This window comes from Symphalangus syndactylus, chromosome 22, assembly GCF_028878055.3.
Source record: "Symphalangus syndactylus isolate Jambi chromosome 22, NHGRI_mSymSyn1-v2.1_pri, whole genome shotgun sequence".
NCBI classification, from domain to species: Eukaryota; Metazoa; Chordata; class Mammalia; order Primates; family Hylobatidae; genus Symphalangus; species Symphalangus syndactylus.
The window spans coordinates 25618105-25638735 of record NC_072444.2 but is presented as its reverse complement, the minus strand read 5'-3'; the positions used below and the strand labels follow the sequence as shown (position 1 = coordinate 25638735).

General features: G+C 45.3%; 1 protein-coding gene across 5 annotated transcripts in view; it reads right to left on the bottom strand.

Annotated features, from left to right (window-relative positions):
- MTOR (mechanistic target of rapamycin kinase) overlaps positions 1-20631 on the bottom strand; it is a 156909-nt gene that overhangs the window by 121607 nt on the left and 14671 nt on the right. For 4 of the 5 annotated variants that reach the window (XR_008653986.2, XM_055262403.2, XM_055262404.1 and 1 more), the window contains 11 exons: positions 16540-16726; positions 14989-15117; positions 13755-13999; positions 11862-12077; positions 11302-11507; positions 7636-7758; positions 6892-6981; positions 5925-6017; positions 4789-4923; positions 4419-4548; positions 2158-2408 (listed from right to left, as the gene is read on the bottom strand). Coding sequence is in view for 4 of the 5 variants with exons in the window: in XM_055262403.2 (XP_055118378.1) it covers positions 2158-2408; positions 4419-4548; positions 4789-4923; positions 5925-6017; positions 6892-6981; positions 7636-7758; positions 11302-11507; positions 11862-12077; positions 13755-13999; positions 14989-15117; positions 16540-16726 (1805 nt within the window). In the remaining variant the exon portion in view is untranslated. Of the gene's footprint in view, positions 1-2157; positions 2409-4418; positions 4549-4788; positions 4924-5924; positions 6018-6891; positions 6982-7635; positions 7759-11301; positions 11508-11861; positions 12078-13754; positions 14000-14988; positions 15118-16539; positions 16727-17233; positions 17256-20631 lie in introns of those variants that run through there. The other variant, XM_055262406.2, reaches the window with a different exon arrangement.

Here is a 20631-nt window from a genome sequence, read left to right as displayed (position 1 = left end):
GTAAGGCCAGGTGCAGTGGCTCACTCCTGCAATTCCAGTGCTTTGGGAGGCCAAGGTGGGCAGATGGCTTGAGCCCAGGAGTTTGATACCAGCCTGGGCAACATGGCTAAACCCAAAAGATCAGCTGGGTGTGGTTGTAAATGCCTGTAGTCCCAGCTACTCAGGAGGCTGAGGTGGAAGGATCATTTGAGCCCGGGAGGTGGAGGTTGCAGTGAGCCCGTATCACCTACTGCAACCTGTGTCACCAGCTTGGGCGACAGAGCAAGACCCTATCTTAAAAACCAAAAACATGGTAGTAGAGGTCTTATTACTTTTTTATTACTTATTACTTTTCATTACTGTGTCACTAAGCGGTTTACAGGATTAAAACTAAAAAACAGAACTTCCTTTTTTTATTTTTCTTCCCCCCTCCCCCCGCACCACCCCCACCCACCAGACTATATAATTATATAGAGCAAAAACCTGAGAGAATTTACAGGTAAATTATTAGAGTTAATAAGAATTCCGGCCGGGCGTGGTGGCTCATGCCTGTAATCCCAGCACTTTGGGAGGCTGAGGCAGTTGGATCACCTGAGGTTAGGAGCTCAAGACCAGCCTGGCAAACATGGTGAAACCCTGTCCCTACTAAAAATACAAAAAGTAGCCAGGCATGGTGGTGCACCCCTGTAATCCCAGCTACTCAAGAGGCTGGGAGGAGAATTGCTTGAACCTGGGTGGCAGAGGCTGCAGTGAACTGAGATCATACCACTGCACTCCAGCCTGGGCAACAGAGTGAGACTTCGTCTCAAAAAAAAAAAAAAAAAGGATTCAATCAGGTTGATAGTTATAAATACAATAGAAACAAATAAACGGTATGTCTATACTCCAGACACAAAGTCAGGAAACATAATTTCTAAAAACATGCTATCTCCTCTAAATGTAGATCATGTTGACAATATGATCAGCGGGAAAAGTAACTAATTGAGGTATCTTTTAAACATAGTACTCTGACTGTACACCCTTAGTAGAGTGTATTCTAAGAATAACAGGAATTACAAAGCTATTCTGAACTTTACTTAGATTTGTGGTTGGTAGTAGTATGCACATATAATCTTAGAACCATTTTGCATATTCTGTGGTTTAGAGAAAGACACAAGAAACAGCAAGAGTGAGAGGTGGGGGAGGGGAAAATTCCTCTTTACAGAAAAAATGCTGCCAGCTAATAAAATGGAGAAGGAATAACAAAATTAGAAAGTCATCACTTTGCAACCACCAGTGTGATAATCAATTCAAGTGAGGATTATCAATGGATGCTAAAGTCACTGGATGGAAGGTAGCTGAGGAACAGGATAGCCATGGAGTCTCAAAGTGTCACCCCACAGATTACTCACTAATGGCAAAGGAAAACAGATAAGTTTACAATGGAGAGATCGGATAAACACCCACTTGGCCGCATGCTCCCACTGAGGATCAACAGTAATGGGACCAACTGGTGGCAGTATGAGATCCAGTAAGAAGCATGCAACTTCACCTGTGTAGTATTTTCACTAAAAGTGTTACGACTTAAATCTTGTCATGAAGGAGCAACCAGAAATCCAGACTGATTTTGTATTTGTGGGGCATCTACAACCGGACTGAACTCTAGATTACTGAGAATGACAATGCTTTTCCTCCCCCAGGCTATTCATCTTCTAGTCACCTATTTCTTGAGACAGAGTCTCACTCTGTCATCCAAGCTGGAACACAGTGGCTCGATCTCAGCTCACTGCAACCTCCGCCTCCCAGGTTCAAGCGATTCTCCTGTCTTAGCCTCCCGAGTAGCTGGGATTATACGCGTGCATCGCCACGCACGGCTAATTTTTGTATTTTTAGTAGAGACGGGGTTTCACCATGTTGGCCAGGCTGGTCTCAAACTCCTGACCTCGGGTGATCCGCCCACCTCGGCTTCCCAAAGTGCTAGGATTATAGGTGTGAGCCACTGCACCTGGCCCTTTTAGCCATCTAAGCCAGGATACTGGAGTGAGCCGATTGTACACTTTACATGTTGGGAGTTAAGGGGGAGGAAGGCATTAGGCTCAAGAGCACACAGAATGCACAATTAAGAAGCTGAAGCACAAATGGATCTGTGCATGTGTGATGCAGAGGAGAAAGAGAAGGATTGGGGTTTAAGGTACTTACTTCCCGGATGGCCCCATCACAGACTCGAATGACATTAAGGAACGTGGGCATGACCTGGGGCAGGAACTGCACACATTTGAGTCCCAGGGACTTGAAGATGAAGGTGATGGCCTGGACAACCATGGTGTGATGATGAGAGAGTGACTGGTCTCGGAAGATCCGCATCAGGGCCACCATGGACACAGCTGGGTAGAACTCATCCAGAGGCAAGTTTCCCATGTTGACCAGCATTTCACTAGTGCTATAGTCAGCTAGGACAAAATAACAGAGAGTGTTAGAGCTACACATGACATGACGTGACTTCAGGCAGAGCATGGTTAATAACAAACAACCTCCTAACAGACATTAGCATTCATATCTTTCTTCCTAGTATGTTCTAACACTGTTGGGAATTCAAGGTCTATTAGGAACCAATGAATAGCCTCTCACCATTAAGGAGTAAACCGTTTTTGGCTTTTCTATTACTCAAACCACAAAAGCCTAAAACAGTACATGATGGGTTGGTTTTCTCTAAATTGCTCTGTTTAATTTACCTTCTTACCGTTTACAACTTCATAACTGAAACCATCAATAAAAATAATTACTCCCCCAAAATAAAGTGAAGGGAATTAAATTAGGCAAACATCTGTTCAGCAGCTCATTGGTTCCCCTAGGGAATTCAGACAGGTTGGCAGGCAAATACTACCTACCTGACTTGAACAATAAGGACCTCAAGGACTCTGACGGTGGTGGAGGGGGCAGCGGCAAGGGAGGGAGGTATACTAACATCAAGAGTGCAGCAAGGAGGGTAAGAACTAAACAGATGAAGAGCTGAGCTGACTGGTGCCATGAATAAGGAAGAACACCAGGAGCAGCACGGCTCAGGCCCTGCTCTCAAAAGCTATGGGGCTGACAGAATAACATCACAGGCATGTCTCTCTAATACCAGAAGAGGAAGAAATCTGAAGCAATATGACCCCATCTAGAGAGTTCAGAAACAATTTATTTTGGGGTAATAACATTTTCCTGGAATAGTTGGGAGAACCAATGTTAACTTTCAATGTCAGAAATAGGCCTGCCCTGAGGGAATATGGGTTAAGTCTAGAAAACCCTCCTGCAACCCCATACTCCACCCCCATTCACTCAGGCTACTTGTCAAAAGGCAACGGGCTATACAAAAAGTATCGAGGTGTGGTGGCACACGCCTGTAGTCCCAGCTACTTGAGGGGCTGAAGCAGGAGGATCACTTGAGCCCAGGAGGTCGAGGCTACATCACACCACTGTACTTCAGCCTGGGTGACAAAGTGAGACCCTGTCTCCAAAAAAATAAAATTAAGATAAAATAAAAACAATAAAAGGCAATAGGCAACAGACCACCAGAAATGATTCCACCTGTCTAACTGGAACCTTGCACTCATTGACCAACCTCTCTCTATTCCCCCTCCCTGAGTCAATTAAAAATAAAATAAAACTTTAAAAAAAAAAAAAAAAAGGGCGTCCAGGCATAGTGGCTCATGCCTGTAATCCCAGCATTTTGGGAAGCCGAAGCGGGCGGATCACTTGAGGTCAGGAGTTTGAGAACAGCCAGGCCAACATGGCAAAACCCTCCCCTACTAAAAATGCAAAAATTAGCTGGGTGTGGTGGTGTGCACCTGTAGTCCCAGTTACTTGGGAGGCTGAGACAGAAGAATTGCTTGAACCCGGGAGGCAGAGGTTGCAGTGCTGTATTCTAGCCTGGGCAACAGAGTAAGACTCTCCGTCTCAAAAACAAACAAACAAAAAAAGGCAATGCAGCTCTTGGGCCAAACCATTTCATGGAAAAAAGAGCCCCAAATTTCTGATTGCTGCTAGTTTTCCCTATGGCCCTGAGCCTTGCCTCTGATTTCCCTATCAATTAAAACAGGGAGAATCAATTCTATCCTCTTCTTCTGTAGATACCATGGGAATGAGAACCATCAAAGAGGCACTAAGAAAGAATGAGAGATAGATAGAGGTGATGGGGTGATAATGTGTATCTCTTGCATTGGCATCAAAAAGCAGACAGACTTGGCATGTCAACCCTTGACAAAGAATCTAGACAGATATGAGGACTCCGGCCACAATGGGAAGCAGCAACCCTTCTGGGATTCAAGAAGAAACTACTGACTTTTCATTCAAAAGTTACTACATGAGCCAATATCCTATAATTTCTCAGTAATCCAGCTCCAGACTTTCTAAACACAACCAGCAAGGGCTCTGTGAGTGAGAACTTGGCAAGTCTTTCATGGCTACCCCCAACTTACAGGAATCCTGACTTGACTTGGATTCTGACAGGCTGACAGCAGAGGCATCCCGGGACTGGTCTATCATGCCAATGTTCACTTTGTGCTTGTAAGGATCCAAAGCCCCTAAAAGCCCTAACACACGGATGGCCTGGGTGGGAAAGGGGAGGGAAAAAGGAAAACATTCATCACAACATGATTACAACAAGTATTACGGATACTCCTCTCAGGTTACATAATCCCCAATTCATACCCAAATGACCAGCTACATGAACAAAATGGAGAGGGACAGGAAGTCTGACACTGTCAGAGCATGTTAATGCTGCAACCTTCTCTCTCTTGCCATCCTCCCAGCAAAGTCTTTAAAGATCAAGTTTGCCACATCCCCTACCTCTCTGCGTGTACCCTGGTTCTGCTCAGTCTTCAGAAAATTCAGTAGCACCTCAAGCAAAGTAGGGTACTTCCTGTAGGGCTCTACTACATAGCCAGTGCTGGCCACCAACTGTCCCAGGGTCCACAGAGCCACCTGGAAAGGCATAAGAACACATGACTCATTGAGCCAGTATGAGAGAAAAGAAAGCATAGTTGAACTCTTTGTATAATGATTGTAATGAAGTGTTAGAGGCTGTAAGAAGAAAAGAGGTTTCTGGTAAAGACACTAACCATAAGCAGAAATCCCAAGAGGGCATAAAACCAAGGATGATCGAGCACACAAACCTCCAACAATCACTGGATCAAGAGACAAAGAAAATTCCCACCTTTCTCAAAGAAAACACATCATTCTTCCATATCCCAAATGACTAACGGGAGATTCAAAAGGAAATTAAGATTTTTTGTTGTTGTTGAGACAGGGTCTCACTGGAGACTGGAGTGCAGTGGTGTGATAACAGTTCACTGCGGCCTTAATCTCCTGGAGTCAAGTGATCTTCCCATCTTAGCCTCCTGAGTAGCTGGGACTACAGGCACATGCCACCATGCCCAGCTATTTTTTTTAGTAGAGACAAAGTCTCATCATGCCCACGCTGCTCTCGCTCTGGAGCTCAAGCAATCTTCCTGCCTTGGCCTCCCAAAGTGCTAGAATTACAGGTGTGAGCTGCCATGCCCGGAAATAAATTAAGACTGTTCTTAATGTTAGTCTAGTCATCTAATAGCCTCAAAATTGGGAAAGCAGAACCAGGGCTGGGCAAGGATGAGCTAAACCTCTGTTCACTCATAGGCAGTGGCCCAGGCTTTCTTTTTCCCTCTGAGAGCTAGGGCTGTGATAATTGACCTGCATTTTCTTTTGTATAGACAAAATGGCACTAGTCAGCCCTGATACTTACTGAAACTGACTCTGGGTCAGGACAACAGGTAATTCTGGTTTCAAATCTTTCTAACTTTTACTCATTCAACAAGTATTTTTGAGCACCTACTATGTGTCACACTCTGTTCTAGGCACTGGGTGAGGACACTAAGGTGAATAAAGAGAAGCAAGGTCCCCGGACTCATGGGGTCTGTCTTGCTCAATCAGGAAGCAGTAATACTCACCTGCCTTTTGGCCAACAAAGAGGAATCCTGGAGCATGTCCATGATGATAATAAAAAGTTCATCAACCCATTTCCTCATTTCCAGGCCACTAACCTGCAAAATCAAAAAGAGGGTGGCAGAAAGGGTTAGAAATTCTGGCATTAAAAAGTATTTTGGAGGCCGGGCATGGTGGCCCATGCCTGTAATCCCAGCACTTTGGGAGGCTGAGGAGGGCAGATCACCTGACATCAGGAGCTCCAGACCAGCCTAGCCAACATGGTGAAACCCCATCTCTACTAAAAATACAAGAATTAGCCAGGTGTGGTGGTGCACACCTGTAATCCCAGCTACTTGGGAGGGTGAGACACGAGAATCGCTTGAACCCAGGAGATGGAGGTTGCAGTGAGCCGAGATCGCGCCACTGCACTCCAGCCTGGACAAAGTGAAACTGTCTCAAAAACAAATAAATAAAATTAAAAAAAAAAAAAAAAAAAAAAGCCCTCTCTTCCTTTCTCCACCATCATGGTGTGTGCTTGACTCTGATTCTCGCCATGTCTTCTCACAAGACTCTCAGAATGAAGCAATTCCTGGCCAAGAAACAAAAGTAAAATCGTCCCATTCCCCAGTGGATTCGGATGAAAACTAGTAATACAACCAGGTACAACTCCAAAAAAAGACATTGGAGAAGAACCAAGATGGGTCTATAAAGAATTGCACATGAGATGGTACACATATTTATGCTGTCTGAAGGTCACAATAATATTACCATATCAAGCTGAAAATGTCACCACTATCTGGAGAGTTGGACATGTTTTATTGAGAATATATTATTTCTCTCTGAATCTGTTATGAACGCGTTGGTTGGCTGGGTTCCGTAATAAATATGTGAGACCTTTCATTTAAAAAAAAAAAATAGATTTTGACTTCCTTAGAGGTGAGTTTCTTTTCCACCCTATCTCCACTATGGAAAAAGTAGCTGACCCTTTACCTGTGCCAATTCTCCTATTGTTGCCAGGACATTATTGATCACACCTGGGTTTGGATCAGGGTCTGGATCTTTCAGTTTCAAAATTAATGCCTAGAAAAAGAAGTTATGAGAAAATGAATGCAGGTTAGACTCTACTAGAAACCTTTCTTTTATGTAAGTAAAATTCACCCAAGAGACCATCTCAGTCATAAAGAAATTCCTTCTAGGCTTTATGAATCCAAGATTTCTCTGGAATGTAAATTCTCAAACTTTTCTCCATATGAAGTATAAGTCTGACATGTGAGAGAGCTGGGAAGCACTATAATGTGAAAGTATTTCTCATGTCTCCTCTAAACTGAGTCTCAGTGATTGTTCATCCAGATTAACATACATTATAAAGGACTTGACATGACTCTAATGTGTTGAGATTTGAAGGTTGTTTCAGATTTTCAAGCTCATTTTTTCCTCATTTTGGGCGAGCTATTTTATGTTACTATCTACCTACTTCTCCTTTCCAAACACCTGTGATGATGTCCTGAAGCATTATCTCTTACCTCTTATAAGGACAGCACTTTCCTGCGACTGATGAGATTCTTGGTATTCTTTAACTGAAAATGCCTGATATGGCCCTTTGGTCTCCAAGCATGAGAGCAAAGAAATCATCTACTTTGTTCAGTGTACTAGTGAGCACTGAAACACTCCCATCTCCCCATATGAGCTGATGACAATGCACAGAGAAAGCACCAGCCTCTCGGTTTGTGTTACCTTCAGAATAGGCTCCATGTAGGGACGGATGAGTCGGGGGGCATTGGAGACCAGGTGCCCCAGCATGCGGGCACTCTGCTCTTTGATTCTTCCAATCCCACTGTGCTCCAACTCTGTCAAAATCTGTAGGGAAGAAAGGCTCATATGTTCTCTATGGCAGAAGACATTTTAGAGACTGTGTCCAACAGAAAAAGTGGCAGCGAACTGGGGGAAAAACCCAGACCTCCACGACAGATGAAGTAGCTGCTAGATACTCAATGAGCAACAGACATTTCTGCAACAGGCAGAACAGCCTTAGATACAGCTGCGACAGGAAGAAAAACTATTCGAAAACCTGCTCCCTTTCCTTTTATCACAGCACTCCAATGTCCCATGGTCCTCTCTAAAGCAGAGCTTTAAACAATGTAGCACAGCCAGAGAAGACTGAGAAAACCAACAGGGAGAGCTGTGAGTAGGGTTCTATAAAAATGAGGAAAGAAGGTAGGGCCCCTTGGGAGAAAAATCTTTGTCCAGACAGCAAATTACTAAGGACTACAAATAATGGCAAAAGAATCAAAGAACAGTTAGAACAGCTATGATGCCAAGAGAAGTATTGATACTCTGTAGCTGTTTGGGGCACATCTAGATAAACCTCAATAGCTGGGGATCACACTGGCAGGATCCCCTGAAGCCTTACTGACCGGAGATAACACGTTGGTTCTAACTGACATCCTCAGGACACCAGCAAATCAGCACATCATACTCATGGTGACATAGACAGCATAATATAGACAGATTTCTGGATAAAGCTGCCAGAAGGAAATCAATGAGCAGTGAGAAAAGCAGATGTCACAGAGCTCAGGTTAACTCAGCTACCCAGAGGAGTCTACAATTTAACATTACATTTTGTCTTAGGTTACTGACTTAATAACCTGATTTTCTGGATTCCCTTGGTAGCCTGTTTTCCCCAGTCATAGCAGACCACAGGGAAAAGAAATGAAGGGGATACTGAGAATAGACCTGCAGCACCAAGAAGACATGGCTAACTGCAAGGAAATGTGCCTCACGGAGCAGAGCCCAACTATCTGCAGCAGTGCGGTGCCAATCCAAAGAACCCCAGGATCACTTCCAGAGCCCAAGAGCCTCACTGCATCCTAATAACAATAACCAATGCCCACCCTGATGACCAAGACCGCAAGAAAGGCCAAAGTCAGCCAGGTACAGTGGCTCATGCCTGTAATCCCAGCACTTTGGGAGGCTGAGGCAGGTGGATTGCTTGAGCCCAAGAGGCAGAAGTTGCAGTGAGATGAGATCCCACCATTGCACTCTAACCTTGGTGACAGAGTGAGATTCTGTCTCAAAACAAAACACCAAAGCCTTTACCAAGGCATGAAAATGTACAACTCAATTTGGAAAAACCTATATCAAAGTTTAAAAACAAAAAAGAGTAATTTTAAAGTTTCAAGGGCTAAATTCAGTACATAAATTCATTCAAAGGAGCTTCACACTCTGCAATATTGAAAAAATGAGATGGCCTGATAGCTTAATATCAGCTTTAAGAAGATTAGAGCCAGCTGGGCGAGGTGGCTCACACCTGTAATCCCAGCACTTTGGGAGGCCGAAGCGGGCAGACCACAAGGTCAAGAGATTGAGACCAGCCTGGCCAACATGGAGAAACTCCGTCTCTACTAAAAATACAAAAATTAGCTGGGCGTGGTGGCGGGCGCCTGTAGTCCCAGCTACTCAGGAGGCAGAGGCAGGAGAATCGCTTGAACCTGGGAGGTGGAGGTTGCAGTGAGCCAAGATCGCACTACTGCACTCCAGCCTGGTGACAAAGCGAGACTGCGTCTCAAAACAAAAAAGAAAGAAGACTGGAGCCACGCCTGGCTCGTTGACTGCTATATTCCCAGTGCCCAGCAGAACCTGGAACGTAGCATGTGGTCAAAAAGTCTGCTGACAGAATGAACATATTGATATTCTCATTAGGAGGTATTTCTTATTTTTTCCTTTTTTTTTTTTTTTTTTTCTGAGATAGGGTCTCACTCTGCCACCCAGGCTGGGGTGCAGTGGCACAATCATGGCTCACTGCATCCACAACTTACCAGGCTCAAGTGATCCTCCCACCTCAGCCTCCTGAATATGCACCACTACACCCAGCTAACTTTTGTATATTTTGTAGAGACGTGGTTTGTCATGTTCCCCAGGCTGGTCTTGTCAAACTCTTGGGCTCATGTGATCCGCCTGCCTTGGCCTCCCAATGTGCTGGGATAACAGACATGAGACACTGCACTCAGCCATTTAGGAGATATTTCTATGCCAAATTAATTTAGCATGATTTGAGCTCGCAGGCTCAACAGTGATTTCATATTTTTTTTTTTTTTGGAGACAGAGTCTCGCTCTGTCGCCAGGCTGGAGTGCAGTGGCGTGCTCTCGGCTCACTGTAACCTTCATCTCCTGGGTTCAAGCAATTCTCCCTGCACCAGCCTCCAGAGTAGCTGGTATTACAGATGCCTGCCACCATGCCTGGCTACTTTTTTTTTATTTTTAATAGAGACGGGGTTTCACCATGTTGGCCAGGCTGGTCTTGAACTCCTGACCCCAGGTGATCTGGAAACCTCGGCCTCCCGAAGTGCTGGGATTACAGGCGTGAGCCACCATGCCCGGCCTTCAACAATGATTTCTATTCCTTCCTATAACTGAAGAATTTTTTTAAGACTTAAAATGACAAGCACTTCTAACGCAGGCCAGCAGTTAAATAAATCATTACACTAAAAATAGAAGTGCCAACATAAGTACAACTTCCTAATTTGTTGACTGATGATATAATTTACAGCCACTTTATAACAAATTGTGAACAAACAACATTTCTCTAGAGTGAGTTACGTATATTAATGATTTTCTATGTTTAAGTTCCTTATATGTTACAAAAAGTGTTTACTTCAAAACAAACCACGAGGGAGGGTCAGGAAGCAGACACTGAGCAATGGGGACAGAAGTGAGTGGGTGAGCAACATAGAGACCCAGAAGAGGCAGGTGGAAATAACTTCACCAGGCAGGACTGGACCATGTATTGCTCACCAGGAGGTCACAGAACTTACTCAGGTAGGTGAAGACAAAGACTGAGGAGCCATGTCTCCAGAGGAATTCTACCTTAGGCTACAGACCAAGCAGCTGAGCTTGGCATTCTCATATTATTTAAGAACGAAAGCCAGGATCACAGACTGGGGCAATGACTATTAGAACAAACGGTGGAAATGGTCTCACATTGGTTATTTTTGTGAAGAAAAATGGCCTCCGTGCTTGACCTGGCACCAGCAAGAAAAGCAGGAGAGTTGAAGGATAGGGAGGTGTTGGGAAGTCTGACACCATCTGCAGCAGATCAATCCAGCAAGCAAAGAGGGCCAAGAAATGGGATCACTGGCGACTTGCCAGGAAAAAGAAAGAGCTGCATGAGAGGACTCTGAATCACCTTGGAGTCATATTGACAAAGGGCTCATGAGGTGATGAGCACTGGAACTGCCATTATAAAGCCAGGGAAACGTTTGGACCCTTGCAGACAAATGTGGCTTTTACCAGGTACCTCAATCTTTCTCCCCCATCCTTGTCCTCAACTCCGTTTCCTCAAGCAGCTCTCACAGTGAGAGTCCTGTCTTCCCTGCCTGTGGGTCTGGCCATCACCTCAGTTACCTGGATGAGCATCTTGCGCAGGAAAGGCATGACAAAGGCAGGGTTCATGCTACTGAGTCGGCCCACAGTGCAGATGGCCAGCTCCCGGATCTCAAACACCTGGTCATTCAGAGCCACAAACAAAGCCTGCAAGTTCTCCGCCTGGGCCAGGTGTGCATCAAAGCGCTCGTCCAGGGACGCCAAGACACAATAGCGAATGTCAGGGTCTGCAAGAGCAATGGAGCCTTTGAACATTTCTTCATGACCCCATCACTCCAGCCCTTCCCAGCTTCTACCTCCACTGCCATCAGCGAAGTGGGAAGATTCCAGATGCTTTTTCTCATCTAACCTCTGTCACTCTTTTCTCTACTCACAGGAGTAAAAGACAAAAGAATTAAAGGTAGATTATCTTACACCAAAGGCTACAGTAGCCACACCTAACACGCCTTGGCAGAGAAATAGCTGAATATCAGCTTGTTGAGGCCAAAGAACTCTAGAGAGGCCATGTAATGAAACTGGCTACTCCCAACTGCCCTAAGCTCCTTAACTCCCCTAGATTCCTTCTGTCCGGGAAGCCTTACCAGGATCTGTTATCCCAACCACGAGCAGTTTGCTAAGCACATCTGCCACCACTTGCACCGCGGTCTGGCTAACCACATGAGCATGGCCACTGATGAGGTGGATGGAGGGTGTGAGCAGGCGGGAGCAGGTGCGGGCAGCCTCCATGCGGATCTCCTTGTGTTCACTGTTCAGGAAATGATCCGCACAGTGACGAACAAATTGGGTCAGAGAGTGGCCTGGATAGAAAGTCAGAGGGAAAACAGAATAAACACTGCTGCTGTAGACAGGTAGGTCTGCAGCTTGCTAGCTGAATTTTCCATTTTGAGGCTACTAATTCTACTTTCAACCAGACATTGATCAATACAATACTGACCCAGAACTCTCTCTTTTTTTTTTTTTTTGAGATGGAGTCTTGCTCTGTCACCCAGGCTGGAGTGCAGTGGCGCGATCTCCAATCGCTGCATGCTCCGCCTCCTGGGTTCACACCATTCTCCTGCCTCAGCCTCCCGAGTAGCTGGGACTACAGGCGTCCACCACCATGCCCGGCTAATTTTTTTTTTTTTTTGTATTTTTATTAGAGACAGAGTTTCACCATGTTGAAACTCGATGGTCTCAATCTCCTGACCTTGTGATCCGCCCACCTCAGCCTCCCAAAGTGCTGGGATTACAGGCATGAGCCACCATGCCAGGCCTGACCCAGAACTCTTAAAGGGTAACAAGGGGGCTTTCAATCAGCAGAAAGGCAAAAGGGGGTGGTGAAGGAGCAGAGAGATAGATAAAAGGTATCCCCCAATCCTAGCCTTTTTATATTCCCTTTAAATAATAAATTATTTTGTTTTATTCCAACTCAACCCCTTACATTCTCAGAGGATAATACAATTCTTGATCAAATTTACCTTGCCTGTTTTAGTTCCCAGATTTAAACACCAGACAAAGAGTCTATGTAGTCTGGGTTTAAACATAGCTACTTTCTATTCACTAGAGATAAATTATCACAGGTGTGAATCAATGTTAAGTGGAGGAACTGCAATAGAGAAACCATGGGTGGCTGTCTCCAGGCAGCATGTTCAGGCTTTCTGTACTTGCTTGTTTCCCCACAGTCTTGACCAATACTACCCGTATGATCTCAAATTTCAAAAGTATCAACTTCTCCCCCTGAAATATATCTCTGTGGGGCATGATTATGGGTTTATTTGCAGTTTGGAACTACACAGTATGGTACTTTTAGAAATCATACTGCCAGCCGGGCACAGTGGCTCATGGATGTAATCCCAGCACTTTGGGAAGCCGAGGCAGGCAGACCGCTTGAGATCAGGAGTTCCAGACCAACCTGGCCAACATGGTGAAACCCCATCTCCACCAAAAATACAAAAATTAGCCGGGTGTGGTGACACGCGAATATAGTCCCAGCTACTCGGGAGGCTGTGGCAGGAGAATCGCTTGAACCCAGGAGGCGGAGGTTGCAGTGAGCTGAGATCGTGCCACTGCACATCAGCCTGGGCAACAGAGAGACTCTGTCTCAAAAAAAAAAAAAAGAGAGAAATCATACCGCCATAGACATGGAAACACCCAAAAGCCCCTACTTACACATTTTAAAGCATTACATACCATCTCAGCTACAAAGAAGTGGAAAAGTGAGGACGTGAGGGGGATCTGTTTCTGAAGCATTATTTCCTTCGATCAATGTATACTTTCCCTCAAACCATTTGCCCCCAAACTCAGTATAGGACAAAGAAACAAAGAGTAGGAATTACCAATACATGGAAAGAGTATAGGAAGGATGAGCTGCTACAGAATCAGCTACCCTGTCTTTAGCACCCTAGCAAGATCCAGGAATCCTAGATACCTTCATTCCTTTCCCAAAGTTTCCAGCATCTCTCACTATCTTGGCAAGAGCCATTGTAATTTCTTACCTTCAAATTCAAAGCTGCCAAGCGTTCGGAGGGCAAGAGTGATGCTGCCCACATCGCTGGCCTCAGGGAGGGTCGTGAGGCCAGGAGAGGCCAGCTGATGGGCCAGGCCCTTGGGCATGCCTGGGTGGCGGAGGGGTTTGTGCATAAGGACCAGGGACAGCATTTTCAGTAGCCCATCTTGAATGTCCTTCTTTAACTGTGGAATCTGACGGCTCAGGTCGTAGAGTACTGCAGTGAGGGCAGGGCTGAGGGGAAGGAAACAAGTCACATAAGGGCTGGGCACATGACACTCAGTCTGTTCTTGGGAAGAAGCAGCTTTCTCTCCCAGCAAGGGGATCAGGCCTCTGTTCTTCAGAGTAGAAAGGATATTATAAAATAAGAATAAAAGTGTAAATTCTCTTGGCTTAGTCTCAGGTCTCCAAACAATCTATGAGTTTCTGGTTCTTGTCACAGAAGACTTGCTCACTATAATTCAGCCACTACAGAAGACCAAGTCACAACAAACACTCTGGGAAGCAGATTAAGTACACTGTCCTTATTTTACAGATGAAGAGAACTTAGTTTAGGAAGCTTAAGCAACTTGCTCAATAATAATATACAAAATATTTGCAAATATTTATTAAGTACTTCCTATATACCAGGCATGATGCTAAGAGTGACTATATCATGAACCCACAGCAACCCTAGGCAATAAGAATTACTATTGTACCCACTTTTCAGATTAAAAAAAAATGAGGCCAGGCACGGTGGCTCACACCTGTAATCTCAGCACTTTGGGAGCCAAGGTGGGCAGATCACAAGGTCAGGAGATCGAGACCATCCTGGCTAACACAGTGAAACCCCATCTCTACTAAAAATACAAAGAATTAGCCAGGTGTGGTGGCGGGCGCCTGTAGTCCCAGCTACTAGGGAGGCTGAGGCAGGAGAATGGCGTGAACCCGGGAGGCAGAGCTTGCAGTGAGCCGAGACTGGGCCACTGCACTCCAGCCTGGGCAACAGAGCAAGACCCCTTCTCAAAAAAAAAGAGGCTCAGGGAAATTAAATAACTTAGTCAAGATCACATAGAAAGCTAGTGATGAAACTAGGATTCAGTACTAGCCTGTGTGTTTAGTCTAAGCTATCCTGTCCATCCAGCTGAATGTGCAAACAACCATGCCTCACTCTTTTAACAGTCCCAACACTGGGGGCCAAGCCTCACACTGATATAGGGCAAGCTCAGGTTTCTGACACCCACCTTAGTCCCACTGCCAGCATGGGCTCCAGCAGCTCCTTGATATCCTGCTGGATGCCTGGCCCCATTGCTCGAGCCAGCATGCTGATGCAAGTGAAGACTGTGGCGTCCACCTGCATAGCTTTCTGCCTCCTGCAGAGAAATGAAGAGTGGCTAGTTGAGACATAATGACATTCTTTAATGTCCTACCTCAAAATTACCTTGGGGCAAGGAGAGCAGGTTACTCAGGCAGGGCTACCACAGATGGGTATGCAAATTGTCCAGACCACAGTTCAAACAGGCCCATCACATCACAATTACTGTAGATTTGTATATTTCTACAACAATCCAGCAGATGGCAGTAAAGTGTCTTAAAGAAGGGGCCCTTTTTCTGAATTCACACAGCTATACCATATGGGTTAGTGTGGTGCTCACCAAGATAATTATGTAGGAAGAGAGCTGAACAAGGTGTTCATCAGGGACAAGAAGGCAGTATACAGCCATCATATGGAAAGAAATTCTTCTATGATGAGAATGCTGGGCTTTAGAATGGGGCCAGGCGCAGTGACTCACGCCTGTAATCTCAGCAGTCTGGGAGGCGGAGGTGGGTGGATTACCTGAGGTCAGGAGTTCGAGACCAGCCTGGCCAACATGGCAAAACCCCGCCTCTACTAAAAATACAAAAATTAGCTGGGCATGCTGGCACACGCCTGTAGTCCCAGCTACTTGGGAGGCTAAGGTGGGTGGATCACTTGAGGCCAGGAGTTTGAGACCAGCCTGGCCAACATGGTGAAAACCTGTGTCTACAAAAAAATACAATTATTAGCTGGGCATGGTGGCACATGCCTGTAATCCCAGCTACTCGAGAGGCTGAGGCAGGAGAATCGCTTGAACCCGAGAAAAGGAGGTTGCAGGGAGCCAAGACCGTGCCACGGCACTCCGGCCTGGGCAACCAAAGTAAGACTCCATCTCAAAAAAAAAAGAATGAGTAGTGGGGCGTATTAATTCACCACAGCAATCTTCGCTAATAAACAGGGAAGTATAAAGACAACCCTGAGACAAAGGATGATGAACACTGACCCCCTCGCGTTAGCGAAGACACCCTGGCCTCTCCGTCTGGCAGGATGCTGAGGGGTTTTCTCGTATTTTATTCGCCAGGAGGTTTAAAGAGGTGGAATAACTTATTCAACTTCAGCGATGAGGAAAAAGATGACCCTTAGGTCCCTTCAGTTCCAGTCGAGGATTCCTCTCTTTAGGTCTTATATCAAAATAAGACGTTTAAAAGCCAGAGAAAAAAGCAAAACTAGCAGATTCCCAGTAAATAATAACACTGAAAACAGCATTGGCATCTCACATGTTCTCAGGGTATTCAACCTCCCCAAATATTTCATATTATGTTATTTCATTTGGAAAAGCTTAGAATTCAACTAAGGAAGGGCTGTTCTTCATATGATTTGCTATACCCTGGAGTTTAATGATGCAAAAAATGGGCGTAAGCTCCGTGGATCTGAGATAGAGCGTCCTTCCTCTCCAACCAAATGGAGTGGAAGGTGAAATCATAACAGAGGTGCTTACTTATGGGCGAAGTCCTTTGGGGGCAGGGCCGCTCGGATGATGTCCAGCACGCGAGGCAAATAGACCTTAAACTCAGACCTCACAGCCACGGAAAGTAGCCCCAGGGCTTGGAAGGCCGCTGTACGTTCCTTCTCCTTCTTGACACAGCTTAGGACATGGTTCATGGTATCTTGGAGGTACTGGGTATCTGAGCACAGAAAAGACAAAGTAGATAGCTCCAGGTCAGGGTTAGGGTCTACACATCAATGGTCAAAGGTCCTATAAAGCAATTCAGTTTAAGAATAAATTAAGAAAGTGGCCAGGCACAGTGACTCACACCTGTAATCCCAACACTTTGGGAGGCCAAGGAGGGAGGAGTGTTTGAGGCCAGCAGTTCAAAACAGCCTGGGCAACACAGCGAGACCCTGTCTCTACAAAAAATAAAAATTAGCCAGGTGTGGTGGTGCATGCCTGTAATCCCAGCTACTCGGGAGGCTGAGGCAGGAGGATCACTTGAGCCCAGATGGTTGAGGCTGCAGAAAGGTGTGATCGCGTGCAGCAGTGCACTCAAGCTTGAGTGACAGAGAGACTGTCTCAAAAAGAAAAACCCAAAAAACCTAAAAGGTTGCCAAAACAATATCACGGAATTGTCTCCATTACTGTTACATTTTGACATAAGAATTACATGCTCTTGCTTAAGAAATATATGTCAAACCTTGTTTAAAAACAGAAGATCGGCCGGGCGCAGTGGCTCACGCCTGTAATCCCAGCACTTTGCGAGGCCGAGGCGGGCGGATCACGAGGTCAGGAGATTGAGACAGTCCTGGCTAACACGGTGAAATCCCGTCTCTACTAAAAATACAAAAAATTAGCCGGGTGTGGTTGCAGGCGCCTGTAGTCCCAGCTACTCGGGAGGCTGAGGCAGGAGAATGGCCTGAACCCGGGAAGCGGAGCTTGCAGTGAGCCGAGATCGCGCCACTGCACTGCAGCCTGGGCGACAGAGCGAGACTCCATCTCAAAAAAAAAAAAAAAAAACAGAGAAGATCATCTAAACAATTTTACATTATAATGAAATTTGAAGTACAGTCATGGGCCAGGTGCAGTGTCTCACGCATGTTAATCCCAGCACTTTGGGAGGCTGAGGAAGATCGCTTGAGTCCAGGAGTTTGAGGCTGCACTGAGCCAAGAGCCATGCACTCTAGCCTGGGCAAGAGAATAAGACCCTGTCTCAGGCGCAGTGGCTCATGCCTGTAATCCCAGCACTTTGGGATGCCAAGACAGGCGGATCACCTGAGGTCAGGAGTTCGAGACCAGCCTGACCAACATAAAGAAACCCCGTCTCTACTAAAAATACAAAATTAGCCGGACATAGGGGTGCATGCCTGTAATCCTAGCTACTCAGGAGACTGAGGCAGGAGAATCGCTTGAACCCGGGAGGCGGAGGTTGTGGTGAGCCAAGATCATGCCATTCCACTCCAGCCTGGGCAACAAGAGCAAAACTACATCTCATTTAAAAAAAAAAAAAAAAAAAAAAAGACCCTGTCTCAAACTAATAAAAAACCAGTACAGGGTCAGGCGCGGTGGCTCACACCTGTAATCCCAACACTTTGGGAGGCCGAGGCGGGTGGACTGCCTGAGCTCAGGAGTTTGAGACCAGCCTGCACAACATGATGAAACTGTCTCTACTGAAATACAAAAAGTTAGCCGGGCATGGTGGCACGCGCCTGTAATCCCAGCTACTCGGGAGGCTGACGCAGGAGAATCACTTGAACCCGGGAGGCAGAGGTTGCAGTGAGCCAAGATCGTGCCACTGCACTCCAGCCTGGACAACAGAGCAAGACTCTGTCTCAGTAAAACAAACAGACAAAAAAACAGTACAGTCGTGTGCCACTTAACAACGTTTGGGTTAACAGTGGACCACGTATATGATGGTGGTCCCATAAGATTATAATACAGTATATTTTTACATATCTTTTCTATGTCTATGTTTAGATACACAGACATTTACCAGTTTTACAGTTGCCTAGAGTATTCATTACAGTAACATGCTGTACAAGTTGTAGCCCAGGAGCAATAAGGCTACACCACAGAGCTAGGTGTAGAGTAGGCTATACCACCTGGGTTTATGTAAACACATTCTATGATGTTCACACAAGGACAAATTCTCCTAAGGACGCATTTCTCGGAATGTATCCCCATCGTTAAGCAATATATGACTGTAATACTGAGCACTGTTTGCAATAAACAGGCCATTCCATTCAGCATAGGCCTGGAAATCATTTTGCTATTACCTAGAGATTTTTGTGACAGCTATATTTAATAGAAGAAGATTTAGTCTGTAATTTGGAAAGCCATATGTATATTTTCATTAAGTTTACATAAGCCAGTGTGCATGGGTAGGCAATTCTCATACAATTCAAGCTAAAGTGTTATTTCTCCTATGAAGGCTGGAATTTCCTGATTCTTGCTTCTTGTCTATTTATTTCTTCTCTTCCATTGATATTGATCCCAAGTCCAGGCACCAGTAGCACACATAAAATAGGAGAGAAGGGAAAACCACACATCCCTTAGGAAGTTAGGGGTATTGAAAGCTACCAGAACCACATTTAGACAATGAATTAGACTCCTAAAATAGCACATACTATGATTGCATTTACTCTGAGAAATGTTTTCTCCCATGGCTCTTGTGGTCAAATGACAATGAGGCATGCTGGGGCTTGAAGGCAGGTGACCAAGGTGATACAACCCTAAAATTAGAGTGGGTCAACAAGAAAAACTAAGGGGATAGCATTTCGGCAGGAAATGGGCTAAAATCAAGAGTATAATTTCTTGGCAAGGCGCCACGGCTCATGTCTGTAATCCCAAGCACTTTGGGAGGCCAAGGCAGGAGAATTGCTTGAGCCCAGGAGTTCAAGACCAGCCTGGGCAACATAGTGAGACCCCATCTCTATAAAAAATAAATTTAAAAAATTAGCCAGGTGTGGAGACTCACGCCTGTGGTCCTACCTACTTGGGAGGCTGAGGTGAGAGGATCACTTGAGCTCAGTAGGTCATGGCTGCAGTGAGCTGTGATCGCATTACTGCACTTCAGCCTGGGTGACACAGCAAGACCTTGTCTCAAAAAAAACCCCAAGAAAGTATAATTTTCTTTTCTGGATTTAGCATCCTGAGATTAGAAATCTGACTGTAGAGATTCTAGTCCAGTCTTGGAGTATTTTTTTGTATTTCTAAAGCTTATACCATTAAGTTTAAGCAATAACTTCCAAACTGCAAGCTTTAAATAAATAGTACTTATGCAATGAAGCAAATACTTATACGGCGTGCCCAGGCTGAATGTCACTGGCATATTTTAGCACATTTAATAAAACAACCTTGACTAACCTTAAAAAAGAGAGCAACAACAATAACAAACACCCACATCAAAAGAAGAAATCTAGGGCCCTCTGAGCCTTCGTATCCTGCTGCTAGGCAGCCTTCTGAACTTACAAGGGTAACTTACAAGGGTAACGTGCCAGACTTTGATCAAATGTGGCCTAGTTATTAGTTCCTTTTGAACCACACTTTCAATCCAAGATCACTTAAAGCTCTGCTGAACAGCAGCCTGTCTGGTCATTAAAAAAGAGAAAAGCTGCTGGGTGCCAGGCCGGAACAATAGAAACTAACAAAATATGGGTGATTTTCCTTCTGTTATTTCTCTCTGGTTCAGTGGTTTTATGTGGCTAATTGTCACGTCCTCACCCAACATGTTCTACTTCTTTCGAGCAGCATGTTTAACACCTGAGCAGCTACATTTCTCCAGTGGTTTGTCTGGGCTGGGTGGCGTAAAGTGAGTCTTTGTGCTAGGGAATAGGGTCTGCTGAGGGCCAGGCTCGCCTTTTGCTTATGTTCCTGGCTCTCAATGGGTCCTGAATGCTTCACTAAGCACGGGCAATGAGCACCACGGTAAAGTGGGAAGAGATGTTCAAGATTGGGTGCCCACACTCAGCAAGTAGAGAGGTAAGACAAGGACATTAAGTATGAACAGGCAACTGGAGCATTATAAATTTTACCTCTACTCTATTTCCAAAACAGATTTGAAGTAGCTTGAGGAGGCTGTAATAATATATAATGGTT